Source organism: Budorcas taxicolor, chromosome 2, assembly GCF_023091745.1.
Source record: "Budorcas taxicolor isolate Tak-1 chromosome 2, Takin1.1, whole genome shotgun sequence".
In the NCBI taxonomy this organism is placed as follows: domain Eukaryota; kingdom Metazoa; phylum Chordata; class Mammalia; order Artiodactyla; family Bovidae; genus Budorcas; species Budorcas taxicolor.
This window is the reverse complement of record NC_068911.1, coordinates 7,659,169-7,686,553: the sequence shown is the minus strand read 5'-3', so window position 1 is coordinate 7,686,553 and position 27,385 is coordinate 7,659,169. Positions and strand designations below refer to the sequence as shown.

Genomic DNA, 27,385 nt, shown 5'->3' with positions numbered 1-27,385 from the left:
TTTCTTCATAAAGGCAAAAACTATAAACAACGCAAACATCTATCCACAGGAAAACGGGTGAATAAAACTGGTTATTTTTACAATTGGATGGGCTTCCTAGGCGGCAGTACTGGTAAAGAATCTGCCTGCCAGTGCAGGAGCCAGAAGAGACGTGGGTTCAATCCCTGGGTCAGAAAGATCCCCTGGAGAAGGGAGTGGCAACCCACTCCAGTATTCTTGCCTGGAGAATCCCATGGTCAGAGGAGCCTGATGGGCTACTGTTCACAAGGTTACAGAGTCGGACATGACTGAAGCGACTTAGCACATACGTATGCATACAATGGAACAATTCTCAGTAACAAATAAACTACTGATACACATATAAGGACATGAATAAATCTCAAAAACATCCTAAGTGAAAGATAGGATGCACAGAAGAGTATATACTGTATGACTCCTTTTACGTGAAGTTCAAGCATGGATAAAACTGATCTATGATGTTAGAAATCAGAATACAGGTTGTTAAGGGGTGAGGATTTTCTTCGAGGTGATATATGCATGTATCAGAATTCATCAAATTGTACACTTAAAATGGGTGTCCGCTGGTATATGTAAATTTTTTGTCAGTTAAAGAAAGACGTTTGCACCAAGATTATTAAAAATTTTTTAAGGGAAACAAGTTAAATATTTTCTAGTAGGGGGTTAGTTAATAAAGTGTGTACCCAAATTCCACAGCCATTGAAAATGATACTAGAGAAAGCAATGTATTGACAAGGAGAGGTGTTCATGACAGTCAATGTGAAAAAGAAAGTTATTGAATGGTGTGCAGAGTGTAACAGACACGAAAGCACAGAGAAAGGTCTGTGGATCTCCCCTAGCGGTCCAGTGGCTGAGATCCGCCTTCCAATGCAGGGGGTGTGGGACCCAGGGTGTTCCCCTGGTCGGGGAACTAAGATCTCACAAGCCACTGGGCAACTAAGCCCACACCACAACTAGAGAGCCCCGCTCCGAAATAAGAGAAGCCTGTATGCCACAAAGAGAGAAAGCCTGCGTGCCACAGCACAGACCCAGGGCAGCCCTTCCCCAACTAAATAAAGGGTCTGGGGGTTTTTCTTCAACATGAGACCGGAGGTCACCTTGAGAGGTAAAATTCTGGATGTTTTCACTTCTCTACACCCAACACGTACTTGCTTGTGCAATAAGGAAAAAATATTTCTAGATAGATGCAGATATTACAGTTAATTCTCCTTATTCAGGGTAGCCACATTCATCAGGGAGAATCCTGAATCAGTGACTATTGAACCATCGCTTGTAGGGGAAATACAGGATTAGATTCCTGTGAGCATCAGGTCACAGCATTTTCATCAACTGATCAATACGATCAATACATAACCTTGTTTTATGTGGGCTTCCATCTAAGGACATCTTATTGAATATATATTGTAGATTCATTAACATTTAACCCACAGCCAATAGCAGCACTGTATACTCATGCCAAACAAAGCTTACTTAACACGTTATTTTCTCAGGAAGTCACATCAGAGTCTTTTTGCACTAAGAGCATTGGCCGGCGCTATGCTTGAGGCTATTTTAGACAAGGATATCACTCCCCCCGCCAAAAAAAAGAAAAGCACAAAAATACGAAAAACACGGCACTAAACAGACTGTGAAAAGGACGCTTGTTTGCATGAGAACTGAAACCAGGAAGCAGGGGAGCCATCCGGTTCAACCTCCTAACATGGGAACACACACGAGGCGACTCAAATTTTTTATCACTCTGCACACAGCTCTGAACGGCCACAGAAATGCTTCAGGTATTAATTTGAGTTACAAATAAATTTTAGTAAAATTCACAAATGCAGAATCCTCAAATAATTAGGATGGGGGACTTCCCTCGTGGTCCGGGTGGCTAAGGCTCCATGCTCCCAAAGAAGGGGGCCTGGGTTCAATTCTTGGTAAGGAAACTAGATCCCACATGCCACAAGTGAGAGTCTGCATGCTCCAACTAAAGATCCTGCATGCTGAAACTAAGATCCGGCACAGGCAAATAATTAAATAAAAACATTTTTAAAAAATAATTAGGATAGACGGTATATAGACGTGAGGCTTCCCTGGTGGTTCAGTTGGTAAAGACTCTGCCTGCAATGCAGGAGACGCGTCTATGAAGGAGAGCATTCCCAAGCCTCGGGCCAGCACTCCTGGGGCATCTAGGGAGGAAATAGAAGGGGAGACAGAGCAGAGGGAAACAGGTCCAGAGACAGGCTATCTGGGAGGTGGGAGCCACCTACCCAGGCAATCCCAGCCCAAGTCATAAAACCAGAGACCTGACAGCTTGGAAGGAAGGCCAGACACATCAGTGAAAAAAAAGGCACTTCTCCTGGGGAATCTCATCTGAGGCAAAGCGAAACCACGGAGGAGGGCACCTCTGACCTGCGGGCTTTCCAGAGAGGTCGGCCTGGGAACCGAGTGGGAGTTCACAGTCCAGGCCCCTCCACAACCATCTCAGGAATGTGTCTGAAGTCACAGACACCGCTCTGACTTCACCTGACATTATGGGTTTATCCTTGGGAATGTAAAGTCGTTACCAGGGCTTCCAGAAGCCAGTCCCAACCTCAGCCAAGGGCCTCCTGCTCCCAGGAATCCCTCGAGTCCATAGGATCCCCAGGACCCTCATGCTCACAGCTGGATAGGGACTGCTCAACCCCAAGGCTCCCTGAAAGAGGCAAACCTCATCCCAAGCCCTAAGATGCATACACGTCCTCATCGAGGCGGGCAAGTCTGGAAGATCCTTCCAGAGGGGAGGGCTGGCAGAGGCTCTGAGGCTGAGAGTGTCTTGCGATGTGCTGACACCTCTCACTAATTAGCTCAGGACGCCCAGACACTTCTGGTGAGTGCGCTGATAACCCACATCAGTGCGGTTGACCAGGGATGACCTTTCTTCTGGAGGGGAGGTACCACGCACTCTCAAAGGCAGGTACCTCTGGGGGCATTTGACCAGGTCAGAGTTACCCCATCTTCTCTCCCAGGAAGGGTACGCCTCCGGTCCTGCTTGAACCTACTGCTGTCCTGGTGGGCAGAACGTCCCTGAGAACAGAGCTTGACCCCCAAACACCCCTGGCCTGATGCTGCTTGCCAAATGCTGTGCTTTGTCCGTGAAGTCTACAAGAATTACCCAAAACATGTGCTTGGGCCCAAAAGGTGATGGTCCAACCTTTCAATGTCATGGAGCCCACTTCAGGGCACGGGTTATCCTGGGAGAAGGTCACCTTGTTTCCTTGCCATTCATCACAGGTTACAGCTCAGTTTCTGTGAAGCTGAAGGTTAACTTGTGCAAAACTGCAGAGATGTAAATGATTTCTCGGTAGAGAGGGCAACCCCAAATGTTTTGTTTTTATTGTTCTGTAGGATCTAACTTGGGCTTCCCAGATGGCTTGGTGGTAAAGAACCCACTTGCCAGTGGAGAGAGACAGAGGAACTTGGCAAGCTACAGTCCATGGGGTCACAAAGAGTCAGACACGACTTAGTGACTAAACAACAGCAAATAGTGTTTTAACATAAATATAACAAAAATCAGGCTTCCCGGTGGCTCAGTGGGTAAAGAATCCACCTACAGTGCAAGAGATGCAAGAGGCTCGGGTTCAATCCCTGGGTCAGGAAGATCCCCTGGAGGAGGGCATGGCCATCCACTTCAGTATTCTTGCCTGGAGAATACCCAGGGACAGAGGAGCCTGGCGGGCTACAGTCCATGGGGTCACAAAGTGCCAGACATGACTGGAGGGACTGTGCATACATACATAAGTAAAATCAGCAAGTCAGGGAATAAAAAAAAAAGAAGAGGAAGGATCATGTTGTCAGAAAGTCAAGGTTGAGGACAGCTACTGTTTCCAAATACAAAACCGACTCCTGAGCTGGGACGGCCCAGCTCTTCTGGAGAACCGGGTGAGCTGCAAACCTGTTCATCAGGCTGGACGTGAGCCGGGTAGCAGTGGGCTCTGACATCCCCTCTGATTCCTGCCTGAGCGCTGCTTTCTGGCCCCTTCGGGCTGCAGAGCCAGACTGAGCCCAGGGCCCGGGGCTTGGAAGGGATACCTGGCCCTGGGCCTCATCCTCTCTCTGAGCACCAACTGGGCAGAGGAGCTGCTGGGGTGAGGCCCTCCTGCTCCTTCCACCTACCAGGCCCATCTGCCTTATTCTACAACAGGTGCGGCTTCTAGGCTCACAGGTCCTCATCTGCATCTACTCAGAGCCCATATACCCAACTCTGCCTGCCCCAGCTCCTGCATGAGTCGGAGCCAGAGCAGAAGAAATAGGCTGTGCGTTGAATCTCCTCCCCAGGCCGGGGCTTATGATTCTCCTCCAGGCCTGGCCTGAGCAGTGCACACACGGACCCCACCTCAGTGCCCCCCGGGCAGGGTGTCAGGCTCACCCCAGCTGGCCGGTCCTGAGCATTTAGTTCAGAGATGCTTGGGGGAAAGAAAGAATATGAAAAAGAGAGGAACTCCTCCCAGAAGGAGGGCAGGTAGGAGAGGAGCATCCAGAGACTCTGAGGACCGGTCTGGCCAGCAGCCATCCCCTGACCCCCTTATTTAAAATTAATAAAATGATAAACACAGTTACAGGTAAATGACAATTCAGTACATTTAGCTGGATAATATAAAAATTTACATATTCGCAAGCACATAGCTCCTTCATCAACATTGATCATTTTAGTCCATGTAGTCAAAGTCTTCTGGCATCCCAGAATTCTTATTGATTTTATTTTCTCCAAACCAAAATTTTCCCCAGAGACTCACCCTCATCACAGTTGCTCCCAGTAAAGCCAGGGCAGCACCTCCATTCCAGCGCCGTCACCGTGCGGTAGGACACTCTGTATGTGGGTCTGATCAGAGTCCTGTAACTAACACAAGGGCAGCATCAGGACAGTGTGAGGGCCCCCCTCCGCCCACCGCAGACCCCACTCCTGCAGAGACCACCCAGCCCAGCCAGACACAGAAACACAAATATCATACGATATCGCTTTTATATGGAATCTAACAAAAATGAACTTATTTATAAAACAGAAACAGACCCCACACGCATAGCAACTAAATTTATGGCTGGCTCAGATGGTAAAGAATCTGCCTGAAATGTGGGAGACCCAGGTTCCATCCCTGGGTAGGGAAGATCCTCTGGAGAAGGATCTGGCAACCCACTCTAGTATTGTTGCCTGGAGAACCCCATGGACAGAGGAACCTGGTGGGCTACAATCCATGGGGTCACAAACAGTTGGACCTAACAAAGCAACTTAACACACACATACACACACACACACACACAAAGGGGATGGAGGGATAAATTAGGAGTTTAGGATTAACAGATACACACTACTACGAATAAACTAGATAACCAACACGGAGCTACTGTATAGCGCAGGGAACTACACTCAGTATTTTGTAATAACTTCTAAGCGAAAAGAATCTGAAAGAGAATATATGTACGGGCTTCCCAAGTGGCACAGCGGTAAAGACTTCGCCTGGCAATGGAGGAGACAAAGGAGACAGGGGGTTCAATCCCTGAGTTGGGAAGATCCCACAGAGCAGGAAATGGCAATCCACTCCAGTATTCCCGCCTGGGAAATCCCATGGACAAAGAAGCCTGGCGGGCTACAATGGGATCGCAGAGTCAGACACGACTGAGCACCCTCACGTACGTATAAAACTGAACCACTTTGCTGCACACCTGAAACAGTGTAATTTACACACTGGAAATCAACTATACTTTAAAAAAAGAAAACATACATATAACTGATTTTCACAAGGGGCAAAAGTCCAGCTTTATGATTCAATTTCCATCCCGGCTTGATGAAGTCTGCACAGCTTCCTCTTGAAAGCAAAACTGCGTGACTTCACAGAACTTGCATCTGCTGACACCAAGCAACTTAATCATGAATGGGAAAATTATGAATTAATTGAGAGCAGCAGGCGTGATGTTTTTAGGCACACTGTTGACAGGAAAACACATAAGTCACGTTTCGAATTTCAGAAATAGTGCGCTAAATCTGAAAAATCCTGTTACACAAATTTTTCTTTGGAAAAAAAAAAAATCCTCTCCCTTGTGTTTCATAAACATTCCAGCAAAGCCGCTTCCCCCTGGAGCTCTAAGTTGGGGATAGGGGAGGCGGAAGTGTTGGCAGGGCGCAGCCAGGCAGGGGCTGGAACCTTCGAAGTGAGGGGACAGGAGTCTGCAGGGAGAGGTGCCCAGGGGCAAACCCAGGCCTTGGGGACTCTCAGATCCATGGCAAGAAGATCTCAGGAAGCAGCTGGCATAGGCCACTGGGGTAGGGGGTGGGAGGGCAGAGGACCAGTCAATGTCACCACTCCTCACAGCAGGGGACCTGGTGAGACACAGCGGGGTAGGTGAGCCTGGGTCCAAGGAGTCCAGATAGACTGTCTGCATAAGAAATATGGTATCACTGCCTCAACAGACATGAGTCTGATTAGACTCTGGGAGTCAGTGATGGACAGGGAGGCCTAGCGTGCTGCAGTCCATGGGGTGGCAAAGAGTCAGACATGACTGAGTGACTGAACTGAACTGAACTGATAAGAAACATACGCCATTTCTCACCCACGCGTTCACTCACATGCTCACACACTCACACACACACACACACACACACATACACACGCACACTCTCACAGCTGCTTCTTGCTGCAGATCTCCCAGCCAGAAACAGGCCCATCTGGGAAAAGGAAGATGCTTTAATTTCAATTTAAAATGTCATTTTTTTTTTAGTTGGAGTATATAGTTGCTTTGGGGCTTCCCTGATAGCTCAGTAGGTAAAGAATCTGCCTGCAATGCAGGAGACCCAGGTTTGATTCCTGGGTCGGGAAGATCCCTTGGAGAAGGAAATGGCAACCCACTCCAGTATTCTTGCCTGGAGAATCCCACGGACAGAGGAGCCTGGTAGGCTACAGTCCATGGGGTCACAAGAGTCGGACACAACTTAGCGGCTAACGACCACCATAGCTGCTTCACAATGTACAGCAAAGTGCATCAGCCACACTGATTCATATATGTGTCAGCATACATCCCCTCTTGCTTGGATTTCCTTCCCATTTGGGTCATGACAGAACATTGAGTAGAGTTCCCTGGGCTACACAACTGGTTCTCCTTTTTCTGGCCACACTGCATGGCGTATGGGATCTTAGTTCCCTGACCATGTCCCACACATTGAAAGGGCAGAGTCTTAACCACTGAACTGCCCGGGAAGTCCCTCAGTTCTCACCAGTTATCCATTTTACACATTAATAGTGTATTTATGCCAATGTCCCCAGGAGGAGGGCATGGTAACCCGCTCCAGTATTCTTGCCTGGAGAATCCCACGGACAGAGGAGCCTGGTGGGCTATGGTCCACAGGGTCCCAAAGAGTCAGACACGATTGGAGTGACTTGGCACACACGCCTGCATGCCAAGCCCAATCTCAGTTCTAAAGTTAATTCTTAAAGGCAGATTGTTGCTCTGGCTAAGAGGGGCTGGGAGAGCGACGGAACTCCTCCCATAACCACAGCACCAAGGGGTAGATGGAGCCCCGGGCAGAGGGGGCACCAGCTGAGAATTTAGAGTCCTGATCCTAATTCACGATGGGAATGGCGCATGTTCCGGAACCTCCCTGAGCCTGTTTCCTGGTTTGCATGCTGAGGACCAAGATGCTGGGCATGAGGCTCAATGGAAGGGCACATGTGACAGCAGAAAGGGATGTGTAGATGCTAGGTTTGCAAAATACAGACCTGACCTCATTCCTCCTGGCCCACACCCTTTGGTCATCCCCACTGTGGTCAGGAGACAGTCTGAGCTGTTTAGCCCCGGGGACCAGCCCTTCTCCAGCTGCCATGGCTGCCCCCAGGCCCCTTGTGCTGTAGGCTGCCCCTCGGCCTCCAGCCCGGGAGCCCTCCAAAGAGCTCTTCACTGTGTGCCTTGAGTGATGATGGTGACAAAGTGATAGCAGATACAATGAGAGCTTTGAGTGCTTGCCATGTACCAGGCACTGTTCTGACACATAACAACCCTAACAGGGGGTGCTATCACCATTCCTAATCCACAGATAAGGAAACCAAGGCACTGAGAGCTTCAGTAACTCTGCAAGGTCACACTGCTAGAAGGTGGTGGAACTACATTCCAAACCCAGGCAGAACTGGCAGAACTTAGGAATGCTAACGTGTGCATGCCGTACCAGGGCACCCTGTTCCTCTCTGCATCTGGTCAAGGTACTGAGGCGTGGCCTCTGATCCAGAGGGAGAGCTCAGTCCCCAGAGAAGGTCTTGTTCTGCCCCTCATTCCGAGCAAGGGCCATGGGCTGGTCTGTCCCATGTGGGACCAGAAGCATCTGGATGGCTGTGAAGTCCAGGAGCAGGGCCTGCCAGTAGGTGGCGCTGCTTCACCAGCCTAGCAGGCCAGGGCTCAGCTCCTCCACCCTCCCCTGAATGCCCAGGGCAGGTGCAAGTGTCCCTGGGCTTATTCCCGTCACTTTGCCCTCCTACGTCCATAAAGAATTCCCAGCCCTTCCATTGGGGTCCAGTTCACAGATCCACTGATCTTTATAAAATGATTCTGTTTTGTGGCTGAAGTGAAGTGAAGTGAAATCGCTCAGTCGTGTCCGACTCTTTGCGACCTCGTGGACTGTAGCCCACCAGGCTCCTCCGTCCATGAGATTCTCCAGGCAAGAATACTGGAGTGGGTTGCCATTCCCTTCTCCAGGGGATCTTCCCAACCCAGGGATCGAGCCAGGCTGACCTCTCTCAAAACTTTCCACGGCTCCGATAGACCAAAGACCACACTCTCCAGGTCAGGGAATAAGGCCCCACCTAGCATCCTCCCCTCCCCTCCTTGCACAACCACCAGCCAAGGCTCCTCCCACCACAGCACAACAAGCAGCTCTTCCTGCCTCCTGGCCTTTGCACGTGCAGGCTCCTCTGCCTATTGGCCCATCTTCCTGTACTCTGCAGAGAAAAGCCCCCAGGAGCCTTCAGGGTGTGACGCCAACGTCCTCTTCCCTGTGAAACACCCCCAGTCCTGGCCAGAGCAGATGGGCTCCTTCCTCAGCACCCCCACACCCTGCACAGAGCTTGGCTTTACATGCGGGGTGCCTGCTGTATACCCAGCGCTGGGATTACAAGAATGAGGGAGGCAGCAAGAGCTCCCTGTGCGAGAGCTGGCGGCACAAATTCTGTATCATAGGTGTGAATATGTGCCTGTGTGTGGGGCTTCCCTGGTGGCTCAGATGGTAAAGAATCTGCCTGCAATTCAGGAGATCCAGGTTCGATCCTTGGGTAGGGAGGACCCCCCTGGAGAAGGAAATGGCAACTCGCTCCAGTATTCTCGCCCGGAGAATTCCACAGGCAGAAGAGCCTGGCAGGTACAGTCCATGGGGTCGCAAAGAGTCGGACACAGCTGAGCGACCAACACACACGATGGTAAGTGCCAGGGAAGAAAGCGCTTAGCTCACTCCTCGCATTGCAATGGATTCGTTTTCTTTTTTTTTTTTTAATTAAAATATAATTTACAGGGACTTCCCTGGTGGTCCAGTGTGGGTAAGACTCCAAGCTCCCAAAGAAGGAGCCCAGGTTCCATCTCTAATCAGGCAACTAGTTCCCTTATGCTGCAACAAAGATCAAAGATACCGCACGATGCAACTAAGACCTGGCGCAGCCAAATAAACAAATGAATATTTAAAAAGGAAAGAAAGAAAACTATCTTGCCATGTGGATGGAAGACCAGGTTCAGAAGCTCATACCACTTAGCCAACTGACAATCCAGGCTAACGCAAGACGTCTTTCAATACACTAAAAAACCATGCCCATGATCCTACAAGTAACGCACATGTTTATACCAAGTCATGGCTGGTTCCAATGCTTCAAAAGGTATCATAATTTTCATAATGTGAAAGTCAGTGGTGAGGCAGCGAGTGCCAATACTGAAGGTGCCAAAGCTTTTAAAGAAGAGCTGCAGAGGATAATTGTGGATGAGAAATATTTGCCAGAACAAATATTGAATGTCGATGAAATGAGCTTGTTCTGGAATTGTGTGCCGGACAGAACATACATTCATCAGGAGTCCAGGACAATGCCAGGATTCAAGGCTTTCAGAGACCGCGTGGAAGGCTGCTTTGGGGGTGGAAAAGTCACAGGGCTCGAATGAAAGTTTTTCCTAATCTACCAGTGGGAGAACCTCAGAGCATTCAAGTATGTGAACCAGGCATTCACTTCCCATTTGTTATCGCCATAACAAGAAAGCCTGGATGACATTAGCATTGTTTGAAGCCTGGCTTTTGAAGTATTTTATCCCTCAGGCAAGAGAATATTGGAGGCAAAACAACATCCCATTCAAGATTCAGCTGATCTCAGACAAGGCTCCGGGGCATCCACAGCATATCAGGACAGGCATCCTGATGTCAAGGTTGTGTAGTTGCCAGTGAACACAAGTGTACTCATTCCACCCAAGGACCAAGGCACCACAGCTACATTCAAACCATACTCTTGACACCAAATGTCTGTGCAGGCCCTTGAAGCAATGGGAACTGGTCAAACGCTCTGAGAGTTTTGGAAAGGTTTTAACATTAAACATGCTACCCAGACCATCCATCGCTGCCCATGGGAAGAAGTCACACAGCAATGAGTGAACAGTGAACTGCATTTTGCAGAGAGTTTTAAAGACATATGTGAACATGTTCAAAGGTTTTAACCAAGATTCTGTTGTGGATGAAACAGTCCCGAGATATGAGTGCTTGGGAAACACCTAGAATTGGACATTTGAAGAAGAGGATATTCGTGAGCTTGTTGGTACCGAGGGTGAAGAACTTGCCAGTGAGGAGTTGTTCAAACTGGAGAAAGAAAGAGGGAGAGAAGTTGAGGCAGAGGAAGAAGTTATGCCCAGGGCACCGGGAAAGTTCACAGCAAAGAAACTGGCAGAGACGTTTGCTGCCATCAGCAATGGTGGAAGGATGTTGTGCCTTCTCCCAAGCTATTCTGGAGCCTCATCCAAAGAGAGGAATGGACCACCCTGTCTCTGTAGCTTCCGCATCATCCAGCGATTAATCTTAGCTGAGTGCTGCCGTCATTCTTCAAAGTGCTTTCAGCGGTGTATGCTCACGGTGAGTACCCTCCATTCTATTTCTCACTTTTCACCTTCTCACTCCCATGTAATAAATTACATGAGATGGTCAACATTTCATTATAAAACAGGCTTTGTGTTAGGTGAGTTTGCCCAGCTGTAGGCTAGCGGAAGTGTCCTCAGCATGCTTAAGGTAGGCTAGGCAAAGCTACAACGTTCAATAGGTTAATGCATTTTTGACTTAAGGTATTTTCAACTTGCAGTGGGTCTGTGGTGATGTAACCCCATTGTGAGTCAAGGAAGATCTGTAGATAAATCTAGTGTTTAGCTCAATGAACTCTGAACCTATGTATACACCAACATTCCCATTGCTCCAAAGTCCTTTTGAACGCCTTCCAAGTTGATTCTCTAGCCCCCAGGCATAACCATTCTTCTGACTTCTCACTAGAGATTAGCTTTGCCTGTTGTAGAATTTCATATAAATGGAATCATACAGCATGCACTCATTTGTCTGCATTCTTTCTCTCAACCATCATGTCTGTGAGGTTCATCTGTATTGTTAAGGGTAGCATCTTTTGTTTCCTTTTATTCCTAAATAATATTTCATTACATAAACATACCACAGTGTATCTGTTCTCCTGTTCATGGACTCTGGGGTTATTTTCAGTTTCACTGGTGATGAATAAACATGTGATGAGTGTTTTTATTCAAATTTCCACTTCTCTAAGGTATGTACCTAGAAATAGAATTGATGGGCCATAGGACGGATATATGTTTAACTTCAGTAGATGCTACAAACACATCTCCCAAACCTATTTGGATGAACAAGGCCCAGCAACAGTCTATGAGTTCCAGTTTCTCCATAACCTTGCTAACATTCGATACTGTCAGTCATTTTCATTTCACTCATTCTAAGGTGTGGCTCACATGGTAAAGCGTCTGTCTGCAATGCAGGAGACCTGGGTTCGATCCCTGGGTTGGGAAGATCCCCTGGAGATGGAAATGGCAATCCACTCCAGTACTATCACCTGGAAAATCCCATGGACAGAGGAGCCTGGTAGGCTACAGTCCATGGGGTCGCAAAGAGTCGGACACGACTGAGCGACTTCACTTCACTTCAAGGTGTACGCAGAACTCTTTCATTATAGTTTTAACCAAAGTTGAACACTTTTTCATGTTTGCCACTTATTTATCTCCTTTTGTGAAGTATCTGCTCAGGTTTTTTGCCCACTTTTAAATTGGGTTTTGGGTCTTTCTTATCAGTTTGTAAGATATACAAGAGAGACCTTTTTCAAATGTATGTATTCTGAATGCTTTTTCCCAGCTGGTGGTTTGCCTTTTCATTTTCTTAAAGTATATCTTTACTGATCAGTTATAAGTTTTTATCAAGTTCAATTACCATTTTTTAAATTTTACTACCTGCTGGGCAGGAGTCAAAGTTCATTATTTTCCATTTGAATGTCCACTTGCTACAGCACCAATTGTTGAAAAGACCTTTTTGCCTAAATTTTCCCACTAAAATTAAATTATCTTAGTGCCTTGTTGTGGAGAAGGCAATGGCAACCCACTCCAGTAGTCTTGCCTGGAAAATCTCATGGACGGAGGAGCCTGGTAGGCTGCAGTCCATGGGGTTGCAAAGAGTCGGACACGACTGAGAGACTAAACTTTCACTTTTCACTTTCATGCATTGGAGAAGGAAATGGCAGCCTACTTCAGTGTTCTTGCCTGGAGAATCCCAGGGACAGCGGAGCCTGGTGGGCTGCCATCTATGGGGTCGCACAGAGTCAGACATGACTGAAGCGACTTAGCAGCAGCAGCAGTGCCTTGTTGAAAAAAATCAAATAAGTGTTTAAATGTGGGTCTATTTCTTGACTCTATTCTGTTCCATTGATCCATTTGTCCATTCTTACACCAAAACCACATTGTCTAAATTAATGTAGCTTACTAATAAGTCTTGAAATATGGTAATGTAAACCCTCCAATCTTGTTCTCCTTCAAGGTTGTCTTGGCACCTAGGTCCTTTATATTCCCATTGCCTTTTTCAATTGTCTTTATCAATTTCTGAAAAAAAAAAAAAAACCACTATAATGTTGATAAGATTAGATGGAATCTATAGATCAATTTGTAGAGAATTGGCATGTTAATAATTCCAGGCTTCTTATCCATAAATACAGCAGATGCTGTGCTGTCCTTAGTCGATCAGTCATGTTTAACTCTTTGCAACCCCATAGACTCTAGCCCTCCAGGCTCCTCTGTCCATGGAATTCTCCAGGCAAGAACACTGGAGTGGGTTGCCAGGTCCTCCTCCAGGGGATCTTCCCAACCCAGGAATCGAACCCAGGTCTCCTGCATTGCAGGTGGATTCTTCATCCAAGTCACAAGAGAAGCCCAAACACAGCATAAGTTTCCATTAATATGTCTTCTTATAATTTTTCTCAGCAGAGTGCCATCTTTTGTTAAATTTATCCCTAGGTATTTGTACTCCTCTGCTCAGGCTGCCATACTGAAATATAGTAGACTGGATGGTTTAAAACATCCTCACCAACACTTGATCCCAATGCATCCCTGACCATCTGTGAGCCACTGACTGAGCAAGTCCTGCCTCTCTGAGCCCCCTGTAAAGTCTGTCCTTGCCTCTCTGAGCCCGCTGTGAAGTCTGGGCTAAGATGCAGCGGCATACAGATCTCTTGCTACGCTGGGACTCTCCAAATATGATGTGGAGTCTCCCGTCTATGTCTCACTAACCCTGGTTGTTGCTGTTGCTGTTTTTTCCCAAGACAGACTAATTCTAGGGACTTCTGATCTCTCTGTTTTAGCTCTCTCCATAGGGCAGATCCTGAGAGTTCCTTCACTGCCACTCGGCACATTCAGGGACATATATTCCCCAGGGGGTGGTTATTCACTCAACAAATATCCATGGAAACCTGGACCCTACCCTTCTCTGGCCCCTCCTATCAACGAGTCCAGGGAGATCAGTTCCACCAAGTAGATACTACCTGCCCACTGCACTCCCTCACCCTGCCCTGGTCCAGCCTCCATCAACACCCTCCCAGACAGCAGCAATGGGCCCTGACTGATGCCCCAATTTCCACCCCCACCCCTGGTATTCCATCCTCCACTCAGCAGCTGGCTCCAGTGATGTTTTCAAAGCAGAGGTCTCCTCCATGAACCCTTCCCAGCTTCCATTCAATCTCAGGACAAAAACCAAATCCTTAGTATGACCACTTAGACTTCTAAGATCTGGCCACTGTCCTTCCTGGCTGCCCACCCTTGCTCATGCCCACATTCACCACCTCCCCCGATCTCCAGCAGTCACTGGCTTTTGAATTTCTGAACCCACAGGGCTCCTTCCCATATCAGGGCTCATCATCCACTGTTCCCTCTGCCCAAGACACCCACTAACACCAATGCAGCCCCCAGTGCCGCCTCCTCCGAGAAGCCCTCCTTGATCAGCCCATCCCTCAGTTCCGCCCACTCCACCACAGTCTTTGACTTTCACTGTCATAGAACCTTCATAGAACCCTGACTTCTCTCTTAAACTCTTATCACTCTTATAAGTATACACCCACCTGGGCGATCATTTGTCTGACATCTGTCTCCTCCACTAACCCCCAGGCCTAGTTCAGGGTTTGGCATATCATACGTGCTCAGTAAAAATTGATGGAATGAATGAAACAATCCATGAATAATTTGCACCAGATGGAGTCCCAGGCTGGGAACTTCATTGCTAACTGACAGGGTAGCTCCCAGGAGGAGCTCAGGGTGACATTAGTGGAAACTGATGGATGCAGGGATGGGGAGCTGGGCATGGCCACTTCCACCCACCAGGAGGGCCCAGAAAAGACTGCCCACGTGAGGGGAGACTGGAGCGAGGCCTGCTGAGCTGACAAGGTGAGGAGGCAGCCAGCACCAGGAGAACTAGGAGATTTGGATGGTGTTTGGGGCAGAATGCTTTAACAGGCAGACAGCACTCGGGGCGGCTGTGAAAACCTGGAGTGCAGGCAAAGAGTCTGGACTGCGTCCCTGGAGACTGGCCGTGCTCTCCAGGCATCCACGGATGCTGATCAGTAAAATATTTCTGAGCCTGCATGAGATCATATTAATTTATACATGTATATAAACACATATTATTTACCATATTTGCATACATAAAAAATCATATAAAGCTTAATTTCTCTCTTATTTTGTAGATTAAAAAATAAACAGGAGATTTGATGTGGTTTTTCCACCCCTCGACAAGAGAGTCTCGTGTACCCACTGGGAGACCACCCTTCCCAGCCATGGGGAAGCCACCCAGGCACTCTGGCTCAGAGGAACATCGTGATCAGATCTGCTATCAAGAGAGACCCCACTTACGTTGGCATGGAGGCCGGATGGGACAGAAGAGATGGGAGGTGGGGAGGCGAGCCAGGAGGGTGCTGGCCGAGAAAGGGTGTGGGGCGGGCAGGGATGAATGGCTGCAGGCGGCAGAGGGGAAACTGAGGCCAAAGAGGAGCACGGGGTCAGATTCCAGGTTATAAAGTGGCAGAGGTTGGACCGAACCTGATCTCCTGAAGGGACCCCATGTTCTCTCGCAGGAACTGGAGGAGGGCCTTGCCCTCTGCAGCCCCCTGGGACCCACTCAGTGAGCAGAGCTGTCATGAGGTCCTTGGAGACACCTGGCCACAGTCCTCCAGCAGCCGCTCAAAGACTGTCCTGGTTAGGGGGGGCAGATGAGTCCTGTGTGTCCCCAAAGGCGGCCCTGGGTGCCCAAGATCATATGAGAGGGAATATGAAGGAAGACCTCTGGAGAGAGATGAGATGCCCGTCACTGGAGGTATGCAAGCCAAGGTCATGGCTCTCTGGCCTCCAAAGGCGATGTCCCTACAGCACTGTGAGGCCCTTGAGTGGGTGCCATCGTCCTGGGCAGGGTCTGCTGGGGATGACTCTGCCAGGCCAATGACCTCATCTGGGGGAGGCAGGCGCCCCCTCCCTCATTGGGCACCGCGGCTCCTGCCCCGACCCCGCTTCGACACCGGGGACCACCGCGAGGAGGACCAGACTGGGAGGTACCGAGACAGCCTGGAGACTCAACAGGAAACGGGAGTGGGGGTTTCAGAAAGGGAGGCAGGAGATTATTAATCTCTTGATTAATAGCAGCGGGCCGGCGGGGAGGGGGCGGGGCAGGGGCGGTCCCACCGCAGTTCTTCGGCAGGAGGCAGGGTCCTCCGGGCGCTGGCCTCCCCAGACTCCAGGCCAAGGCGTTCCCAAGGAACAGCAGGCCCAGAGGGCAGTGTCCCCCACCCAGGTCGTCGCTCTCACTTAAGCCCGGGACCAGAGTCTACTGGTGGGGGACGGGAGATGATGGGGCGGGGGGTGGGGAGGGTTGCGGGGGAGGAGCGCCGAGGCGGGGGACCCACCCAGGCTGGCTGAGGAGGGGCAGGAAAGAAGGCCACGTTCTAAGAAAGCACTAACTCCAGGACTTCCTGTGGCCTTGTGGGCTGCAGGCAACCCAGCCCGAGGTGGGAGGCTGGCTGGCAGGGGGCCGTCTGGCGGAGAGGAATGAAGAAGGCAGAAGTTCCGGCAAACCCCTCGGCTCAGCACATCTGGAAGAGGTTGGCTCTAATGCCATCAAAGAGCTCGGAGGGGCCAGGCAGAGAGCTGAGGGCAGGGAAACCAGGCCGAGGAAAACTTAACCCCCGCAGCCCCGGGGCTCCTCCTTCCGAATCTGTCTGGCCCTGCGATCACCGCGTCTAGCCGCTGACCAGGGGCTCTGGAGGGCGGAAGCGCGGTGGGTGACAACACGCCGACATCTGGCTGCAGGCCTGGGCTGTGGTTCCCACCCCGGAGCAAGATGGGGCCGTTTATCCCCATTTCCCAGGTAGGGAAACTGAGGCACGGGGAGCGGGCAGCACCCCTCATTCTCTGGACTGGTTCTGAGGGCCCTCCGGGCAAGGGTCGGGGTCCAGCCCCCTCACTACAAGCCAGAAGGAGAGGCCACCAAGGAGGAGACTGCCCCTTCCAGGGTCTTCGGTCCTGCTGTTACCTCTCCCCATCCTGCTTCCCCAGATCTCAGCTCAAGTGTCCCCCAGGGAAGCCCCAGAACCAGGGCTCACAGCACAGACACCCTTCCCCCCATTGGCTGTGAGTCTTGGATGGACATGACCCTCACGCCCCCACCCTACCCCCATCTCTGAGAGGGAGGGGTCCTGATCTTTTTGCACACTAGTGCCTGGCACTTAAGTGCTCACTCAGAACTAAACAGCTAAACAGACCAAACACAGGCTCAGAGAAACCTGAGTCAGGGCTGCAGGTCCTGAAGCCAGAGCAGGCATCACAGGACCCGGCTCCACACTAGCGTGGACAGACTGGGCCCCAGGCTCAGTCCTCCAGGTCTCATGTTTGTCTGTGAACATTAGTTTTGGGTGCCATCACCCCTCACACACACACACACACATTACAAAAATCCTACATAAAAAAATCATAGAATGGGAAAATCCACACCAGACACAGTTGTAATACAATTTTTTTTTTCTTTATTTAAGAGGATGGATATGTTTCCCTAATGAACATTTGTTGAGCACCTTCAAGTGCCCAGGCTCTGGGATGAGGACACTGTGGTCCTGCCACAGTGATGTGTTCGTGGGTGGCTGGAGAGTCAGCACTGAAATCAGACCGCCTGGCTGTCCCGTGGTTGGACCTGCACGGGGGATGGGGGCCCCCGCCCCGGCCTTCTCTCCTAGTGCTGCTCTGACAAGGCGCCCCCACTCCTGTCTGGGGTCCAAACCCCAGTCGCCCCACTCCCTCATTTCCCACCTCCCCCGCTGCCACCCACACCCAGCCCCAGGCTCCCCAGCTCTTTACTCCTATGGCTGGCCTCCGCCCATCTTCGCCAGCCACCTCCCCGCTCTCCCACCTCATTGCTGGCAGTTTACAAACATGCTCCTGTGTCTCCTGTCTTAAAAACCAACCAAAACACCTCCCTGGGCCTCGTGCTGCGCCTCCAGCATCCAAGCCCCATTTCTTGCTTCCCTCACAGCAAAACTTCTGGGAAGAGTGTTCTATTCTCCAGTTTTTATTCCCTCGCCCCTCATTTTTCTCCTCCACCCATGCCATCTCAGCATCCATCCTCACCACTCCCCAGAACTGCCCTTGCCAGGGTCCCCAGTGACTCCATGTTGCCAAACCCAATGGTCACTCCTTGGCCCTCCTCCCACTGGCCACCCAGAAGCCCTGAGAGACTCCTACTCTCCCTCCCAAAACTCTCTTCCCAGGACACCGGGCTTTCTGATGCCCCTTCCGACCTGGCTGCTGCTTCTCACCTCCTTAGCCCTACCTCCCAGACTGTTCTGGGATCAGCACCCCTTCTCGATCTACTCATCCCCAAGTTCACCTCCAGCCCCATAGCTTTAAATACCATCCGAATGCTTGTGATTCTCAATCATATCACGTTTACACAAACATACCATTGCACATGCGTGCGAAGTCGCTTCAGTCGTGTCCAACCAACTCTTTGCAACCCCATGGACCGTAGCCCCCCAGGCTCCTCTGTCCATGGGACTCTCCAGGCAAGAAAACTAGAGTGGGTTGCCATACCCTCCTCCAAGGGATCTTCCTGACCCAGAAGTTGAACCCACACCCACGTGTCCTGCAGCTCCTCCACTGGCAGGCAGATTCTTTACCACTGAGCCACAAGGGGGCTTGCACATACTGTTACATTTTAACATCTCTGATACTGAAATTCATGTAACAGTTGATGGTGTGCTATGGCTTAATTTGAAACGTTCTTAGGGGCCACAGTATAATGCACTTCTTCCTACCAAGGGCATATGAGAATCCATGAAATTCATTATGGCCCCAGAGTCTTCCTGGAACTCCAAACTTCCTTACTCAACCACCTACCTGATACCCAGCTCCCTATGGATCCCCCACAGGCATCTCAGACTTCACTTGGCCCAAGTAGAGCTGTTGGTTTCTACCTCCTGGGGATGATCCCTGGTCAGTGTCCCCAGTTCAATGAATGGCATGCCCAACCAGCAAGCCTCTCACACCAAAAATTTAGGGTTATCCCTAGTTGCTTCCACCCATAAGTGATCAGACACTCTGGTCATCTCAGCTTCTCTCACCCACTTTCATCTTGAGCCCGTGTCCACTTTTCCCTCAGCAGCCAGTGATCTTTTCAAAACCTAAATTAGCCCATCTCAGGGACCTCCAAAAAGTAGAGAAACTATAAACCCAAAGCAAGCACAAGGAAAGGAAATAGTGACCGATTGTATTTTCTTGGGGCCCAAAGTCACTCGGACGTGAAATTAAAAGATGCTTGCTTCTCAGAAGGAAAGCTATGACAAACCTAGACAGCCTATGAAAAAGCAGAAACATCACTGTGCCAACAAAGGTCCATGTAGTTAAAGCTATGGTGGTTTTCCCCATAGTCACGTATGGATGTGAGAGTTGGACCCTAAAGAAGGCTGAATGCATCAATGAAGAACTGATGCTTTCAAATTATGGTGCCAGAGAAGACTCTTGAGAGTCCCTTGGACAGCGAGGGGACCAAACCAGTCAGTCCTAAAGGAGATCAACCCTGAATATTCATTGGAAAGGCTGATGCTGAAGCTGAAGCTCCAATACTTTGGTCACCTGAAGCGAAGAGCCAACTCATTGAAAAAGACCCTGACGCTGGGAAAGATTGAAGACAAAAGGAGAAGGGGACGACAGAGGATGAGATGGTTGGATAGCATCACTGGCTCAGTGGATATGAGTTTGAACAAACTCTGGGAGACAGGACAGGGAAGCCTGGCGTGCTGCAGCTCATGGGGTCGCCAAGAGCTGGACGAGACTGAGCACCTGGACAGCAAGCACAAGGAAAGACACAGCATACAGAAGAGCAGGAATCAAATTGAAGAGGGAAACAACAGAGAAAAGTCAGTGAAACCAAAAAGCTGGTTTTCTGTAAAGATCACAAAAATGGCAAGCCTCTAGCAAGACTGACGAAGAAAAAAGGAAAGCAGACACAAATTATCAATATCAGGAATGACGTAGGGAAGCGCACGACACACATCAATTTAACAACTTAGAAAAAAGGGACCAATTCATCAAAAAACACAAATTACTCCAACTGACTCAATATGAAATAGATCATTTGAATAGCCCCATAACTATTAAGGAAATTGAATTTGTAGCTGAAAAACTCCCCATAAAGAAATCTCCAGGCCCAGATGTTCACTGGAGACTTTTTCCAAATGTTTCAGAAGAATTAATAGCAATTGTACATAATCTCTTCCAGAAAATAAGAGGAGGGAGCACTTCCCAACCTATCATATGAGACCTTGATACCAATGTCAGACAAAGACAGTACAAAACCAGAAACCTGCAGACCAATATCCATCGTGAAGACAGACACAAAGACCCTTAGCAAAATATTAGCAAACGGAATTTGTATTACATTTTTAAAAGTTACACATCACGGCCAACAGGAGTTTATTCCAGGGATGCGACGTTGGTTCAACATTCCAAAACCATTCAATGTAATCACCATATTCACGAGCTAAAGACATCCCATGAGCATGTCAATCAATGGAAAAAAAATTTTTTTTGACCAAACTCAGTGCCCATGATTAAAAACTCTGAGAAAAACAGTAATAGAACTCCCTCAATCTGATGAACATGGATAATACAAAAATTTTACAGTTGATATTACAGTTGAAGGTGAAATGCTTTTCCTCTGTAATTGGGAACAAAGCATTCTCTCCACTCTTGTTTATGAGTTCTGGAAGTTCTAGCCAGTGAAAGGTCAAGAAAAAGAAAAAAACAGACATACAGGTTAGAAAGGAATAGACAGGAAGTTTCTATTTACAGATGGTATGATTGTCTTTGTAGAAAATCTCAAGGAATCTATACCCGAACTCCCAGAACTGATGCATGGGTTCAGCAAGGTCATAGGATCCTGGAAGATCAATTGTGTTTCTATGTACCAGTCATGAACACATGGATATCAAAATTTAAAACTCAATTTTACCCATTGTATTTAAAAAAAACCCTATTTACAATCATTCCAAAAAAAAAATAAAGAAGAGAATTTATATGCCAAAAACTATAAGAAATCCAAGAAATCAATGAAGAAAGATGAAAGAAACCAAAAAATTATCTAAATAAGTGAAACCCATATTTCTGGGTTGGAACAGTCAACAAAGTAAAGATATCAATTTTCCTCATGTGGATATACAGGCTTAATGCAATTTCTATTAAAATTTCATCAAGATTTTTGGTCGATAGAGACAAAATTAGTCTAAAGTTTATATGAAAAGACATAGGAACTACAGTAGCTAAAACAGTTCCAAAAGAGAAGAATGGGGACTTCCCTGGCATCCAGTGGTTAAGACTACAAGCTTCCAATGCAAGGGGCGCAGGTTCCGTCCCTGGTTGGGGAACTAAGATTCCACAAGGCCCATGGTACAGCCCCCACAAAAAAAATGTAAAAAGAGAGAAGAAGAAAGTGGGAAAAACCAGTTGACCTGATTCCAAGTCTTACACAGCTACAGAAATCGAGACTGTGTCGTATTGGCAGAACTACAGACACACATATCAACAGAATAGAATGGAGAACTTAGAAAGAGCCGGACACGACTGTGCCCAAATGATTTTTGACAAACATGCAAAAGCAATTCGATGAAGGAAGGATGTTTTCAACAAATGGTACCAAAATAGCTGGGGCATTACATTGACCAATAAAATGAACCTTGCCCTAAATTACATACCTCGTGCAAAAATCAACCTAACCTGGACCACAGACTTGTGTGCCAAATAAAAAAACTATAAAAATTTTTAGAAAAAAAAACATAGGGGAAAATCTTCTTAGACTTGACACCAAAAGCACAATCCATAAAATGAAAGACTGATCCACTGAACTTCGTTGAAATTAAAAACTTTTGCTCTGCAAAAGACTCATAAGAAGATGAAAAGGCAAGTCACAGAGAGGGAGAAAATATTTGCAAACCATAGACCTGACACTGGGTTGGCATCTAGAATGTATAAAGACACCTCAAACCTCTACAGTAAAGGAAAAAATCCAACTAGAAAATGGGCAAGCGACATGAAGAGACAGTTAATGAAAAAAGATATACAGATGGCAAGTAAGCACATGAAAAGATGTTCAACATTATTAGCCCCTAGGGAAACTCAAATTAAAACCACAGTGAAACAGACTACACAGAATGCCTAAGATAAAATATAGTGACAACACCAAATGCTGGCCAGGATACACGAAACTGGATCACTCAGGCATTGCTGGTCGGAATGTAAAATGGTACAGTCTCTCTGGAAACGGTCTGGCAGTTTCTTTAAAACCTAAACATGCAAGTACCATATGACCCAACAATTGCACTCCTGGGCCTTTACCCAGAGAAATAAAAACCGATGTTCACACAAAAACTTGAGTGTACACAAATGTTTATAGCAGCTTTATTCATTACAGCCCCAAACTGGAAATGACCCAGTTGTTTTTAAATTAACAGACAAATGGTTAAACTAACTGTGGCACATCCATACTACAGAATACTACTGAGCTATAAAAAGGACGAAGTCCTTTGTGTGTGTGTGTGTACTGAGCACAGCATGTGGGATCTTGACACAATAGTATAGAGACTGTGTACAAACACTTCTGATTGTACACTTAAAATGGTTAAGATGGCAAACTTTATGTGTATCTTAACACAATGTGAATTTACAATGGCCTTGAAATAAAGTTTAATTTTAAAAGAAATCCTAAAGCAAGGCATTTATCATCAGTACCTAAACCTTTCAATGGGGACTTCCCTGGTAGTTCAGTAGTTAAGAATCCATCTTCCAATGCATAGGATGCAGGTTCGATCCCAGGTCAGGGAACTAAAATCCCATGTGCCGTGGAGCATCTAAGCCCGTGCACTGCGACACGTGAGCCCAAGCATCACAAGTATAGAGTCCAGGCTGCAAGCAAAGAGCCTGCGCGACACGGCAAAGATCCTGCATGTCACAACTAAGACCAGACCCAGCCAAATAAACACATATTTTCAAAATAAAACCTTCAATGGCTTCCCAGCACTCTCTTACAATCAATTCCAAACTGACCCTTGCTGAGGTCAGTCTCTGCCTCTGTACTGCCCTCACCTGCTCTGCTTCTGGACACGGACCTTTCTCTCTCAAGGTCCTTTATCCAGGACCTTGCTGCCTTAGGGCCTTTGCACCAACTGTCTCCACCCCATCTTCACACAGAGGCTCTTTCTCCCCATTCATGACTCAGCATCCAAGTCATCTCTTCAAAGAATCTCTCTCATGTTCTCTAAAGTTCCTTAGTCTTACTCAGTCACGTTACCCTTTTAAAATTTCCTGAACTCATTAGGAGGGCATATTTTCTTTTCGTGTTTTCATATTTAGGTGAACATAAACTCCACTGGGGGACTTCCCCGGTGGCTCAGACAGTAAAGAATCTGCCCTCAATGCAAGAGACCCAGGTTTGATCCCTGGGTTGGGAAGATCCCCTGGAGAAGGGCATGGCAACCCACTCGAATATTCTTGCTGGGAGACTTCCATGGACAGAGGAGCCTGGCAGCTACAGTCCGTGGGGTCACAAAGAGTCAGATATGACTGAGTGACTTTCGCTTTCACTTTTTCAAACTCCATCAGAGAGAAGATTTAGTCTTATTCACCATCATATTCCACTTCTGCCCCCATGGCACAAAGTAGGTTGCTTTATAAACATTTGCTGAGACCCTTGAGTTCATGAACAAACACAGAGAAAGAGGCCTACGTGGGGCTCCTGGGGGAGAGGGTGGGGGCACAGGGAGGGACTGGGGACACACGCCAGTCCCCCAGTGCATTCCAAATCGGCCTCACTGTGCCCAGATTCGGTTACACTCATGTCTTCACAACCACACCCTCCCTTCCCCCACCTGCGCAGTTTTGTCATAAAAATGTCATCAGGGTGTAACGAAATAATGTGATGACTTCATAGTGCTCAGCAAAGAGAGGCCCCACCAAGGATTATGGCCCTGCTGATCCCCAAATCTCACTCTGCAGACGTGCAGAGACCCCTCCTCCCTGCCGTGGCCCCAGCCCAGACTTCACACGGAGCCGGGTGGGCGGCAGGAGCTAGTGCAGGTGCCCCAAGCGCTCGGCAGCAAAACAGCTTCGCATCAGCTCATGAGTCACTGGGTATTTACAGCTCTTCTCTGAGAGTCGGAGCCAACGTACCGAGGGCGTACCACCAGCAAGACACTGGCCTGGACGTGCCGTCACCCCAACGCCAAATCCCCCCAGTGACTTCAGACGACGCATCGTTTTTACAGAAGAAACAAGACAGACCCAACCCCCTTCCCTTCTCTTCCTCCCTGTGTGGGCCCAGCCCACGTGTACCAGTTCCATTCGTGCTCCAACCACGCTTCTCATTCCCACAAAGAGCCATCCTTCAGCACCACCCTAAAGGCTTGCAGTGCACCCACCATAGGCACGGTCCCCCAGATCCAAGGGAGAGGCCAGTGGATGCCTGGAAGCGAGTCAAGGCTATTTAGCCAGGTGCCCAGAGAATGGTCTGGGAGAAGGGGCATGGGCTCCAGATGACACATCCTCCTGGCCTCAAGGACTCTACTCCGTGAGGATGGGCATGGCTGGAGGACCAGAGTGGCCTTACTAAAGGGTCTCCTTGACCTGAGTGGAAAGGCCATCTTCCCTAGGCACTCTGCTCTGCAGGGTGGCGGAGGGGTGCAGGCAGGCCCCTCCTTCACGCCTGTCCCTCTCTTATGATTCCACAGGTGCTAGAGAACATGGCGAGACTGCTGTTCTGAAAAAAACCAGAGCTCTGAGCCAGCAAGACACTCCCCAAGCACAAAGTGATGGGTGGAGGGCTCCTCACTCAGCTCACCCTCCTTTCTGCCTCCTGCCTCCTGCTTTGGGTCCTCACTGCCCAAAGCGCTCCCATCGAAGAGAAAGAAATGCCTCAGCCAGTTGTCTTGGTGGGAAGGATAGGGGAGATAAATCTATTTAACTGAAGGCTCCTGGACTAGATGCTGCAAAATCTATGGAAGGACCAGCTAAAGCCCAACTCCTCAGCTGTGTGACAGCGCAGAGGTCCCTTCTGTCATCACCCAGCCCCATGCAGGGGTCTGGAGCCCTTGAGATCTTCCCATCATGACCACTAGCTGTTACTGCTTCTTTGCTGTGAGTCCCTCCCTTAGCTCTGACATCACCTCATCCCAGGAGACTTCCTGATTCCCCACCCCCGCCCCGCCATCAGGATGAGGTGCCTGGCAAAAAGGAAGTCAAAGGAGGCCAAGATCTTCAGCATATTGTCAGCCCCATGTGGAAGCACCTCTTCCAGATTGCTGTGAGGTTAATAGGCTCCCGTTATCAAAGACTCTTTTGGCAAACGCTGTCTCCTGGGTTCGACCCAAGATGTCGTGAGACACGGGAGAACACACGCATAAGACACAGAGCCTGCCCCAAAGGGCCCCCAGGAACCTCCCAAGCTCCTCCTGCCCTGAGGCTCTGCTGAGGGTAACCAGCCCAGCGAACAAATTTTTGAAGCATGCAGACTCTTAAGAAAACTATAAAATGATGCTTTTCAGGACTTCCCTGGTGGTCCAGTGATTAAGAATCCACCTGCCAATGCAAGGGACACCGGTTCGATCCCTGGTCCGGGAAGATCCCACATGCCGAGGAGCAACTAAGTCCACATACCCCTGCTCCTGAAGCCAGAGCTCCACAACGAGAGAGGCCACCATAATGGAAGGCCCTTGCATCACAGCCTCCACTCACTGCAACCAGAGAAAGCCCACACCGCAATGAAGAGTCAGAGCAGCCAAAATAAATAAATAAATAAAATTTGTAAGCTATTTAAAAAGTATGCTTTAAAAAATTAGACTAAGAAATAATAAGCACACTGAGACAGAACGATACAATCTGGAGCTTTTTCTTTTTTCTAATTTTTCAGCCACACTATGCAGCATGTGGGATCTTACCTCCCCAACCAGGGATTGAACACACACACACCCCCCAAATTGGAAGCTCAGAGTCGTAACCACTGGGCCACCAGGGACATCCCTGGAGCTTTTTCTTACCTCGGTAAATGCCCCTCACAGAAAGCCCCAGCTCAGGAAAGCCCTCCCCTCAGGTCTGGGCCCCCATGCGTGTCCACACAGCATCAGTGATAGATGTGACTGCACTTGTTACTCGTTACGGTGCTTTGACTAACGCCCCCTCTTCCCACCCCACTGTCATCGCCCCAAGTCAAGGACTGGTCTGCGTTGTCACCTGCATTCTCCTGGGAGCTTTGGGGTGTGTACAAAGGAGGAGGTCCACAAATGTTCATTTGGGGGGAAAGGGGAGCTGGGCCTTGAAACCTCAGGAGCATCCCAATGGGGCCTGTTTGATGGGCTGGAGTCAAATCCATCCCAGCCCCTGTGACTCCCTGTGACTGTGGGCAAGTCCCTTTGCCTCTCTGAGCCTCCATCGCCTCATCGCAAGTTTGTAGACCGGTTTATCAGACAAGAACTTTGCTCCATCATGATGTGTTCACAGCTCACCATCACGAGCTCGCTGTGCATGAATTCTACGTGTCCTGACAACTCTGATCTCATTTCATCCTCCCGACATCACATCATTGATTCAGTGATGTTTCCTGAGCCCCTGAACAGCAGGCACTGGGAGCCTAGAGAGCCTGAGACAGCCTCCTCTCCTGTGGCCCCCAGGCTGGTAGGCCGGGCAGACGATGACCAGGCCGACCACGGAATGAATGCTGTGGCTCACAGCAGCAAGTGCTAAGAATGAGATTAAGAGGGATAAAGGGCTGGAGAGTTACAGGGAGAGAGAGAGAAGAGAGACCATGGAACAGAGGATGGAATCCCGTAAGGCAACCCAGCATTTCCAGCTGCTGCAGCGTGAAAACAGTCCAGGTGAAAGGATGGCAAAGGTGATGCCCCGGGGAGAATCTGAGCCTCTAGGACAGCCTGGTCCATGTGCCCAGAGCCCAGGGAGGGAGACCCTTCATGGGGTCAGGAAGAGAATGGTCAGCCACAGAGAGAGGGATGGGCTTTTAAGTGAGATGGAAGCTCCTGGAAGATTTGGAGGAGGGCCATGCCATGATCAGCCAGAAGGAGCTAGAAGGGGACCGGAGGGATACGGGAAGACAAGCGTGGTGCTGCAGCCAGGACAATGCCTCTTAGATGCGAAAACTGCAGAACTGGGACCTGAATGCAGGTTGCACTTGGTTCCCCAGGTCATCAGGCAGAGACCTGCCACCCCACCTGCCCGGCCAGCAGCCTGAGGTCACAGAGGGCATGCACCCCAGTTCTAACTCAGACATGAGTTACTGGCA

At 48.9% G+C, this 27,385-nt stretch overlaps 1 protein-coding gene across 1 annotated transcript in view; it reads right to left on the bottom strand.

The window, feature by feature from the left end:
* COL26A1 (collagen type XXVI alpha 1 chain) overlaps positions 1–27,385 on the bottom strand; it is a 164,323-nt gene that overhangs the window by 87,366 nt on the left and 49,572 nt on the right. The window contains exon 3 of the mRNA XM_052635965.1: positions 4,773–4,870. Within this exon, the coding sequence (XP_052491925.1) occupies positions 4,773–4,870 (98 nt within the window). The remainder of the gene's footprint in view (positions 1–4,772; positions 4,871–27,385) is intronic.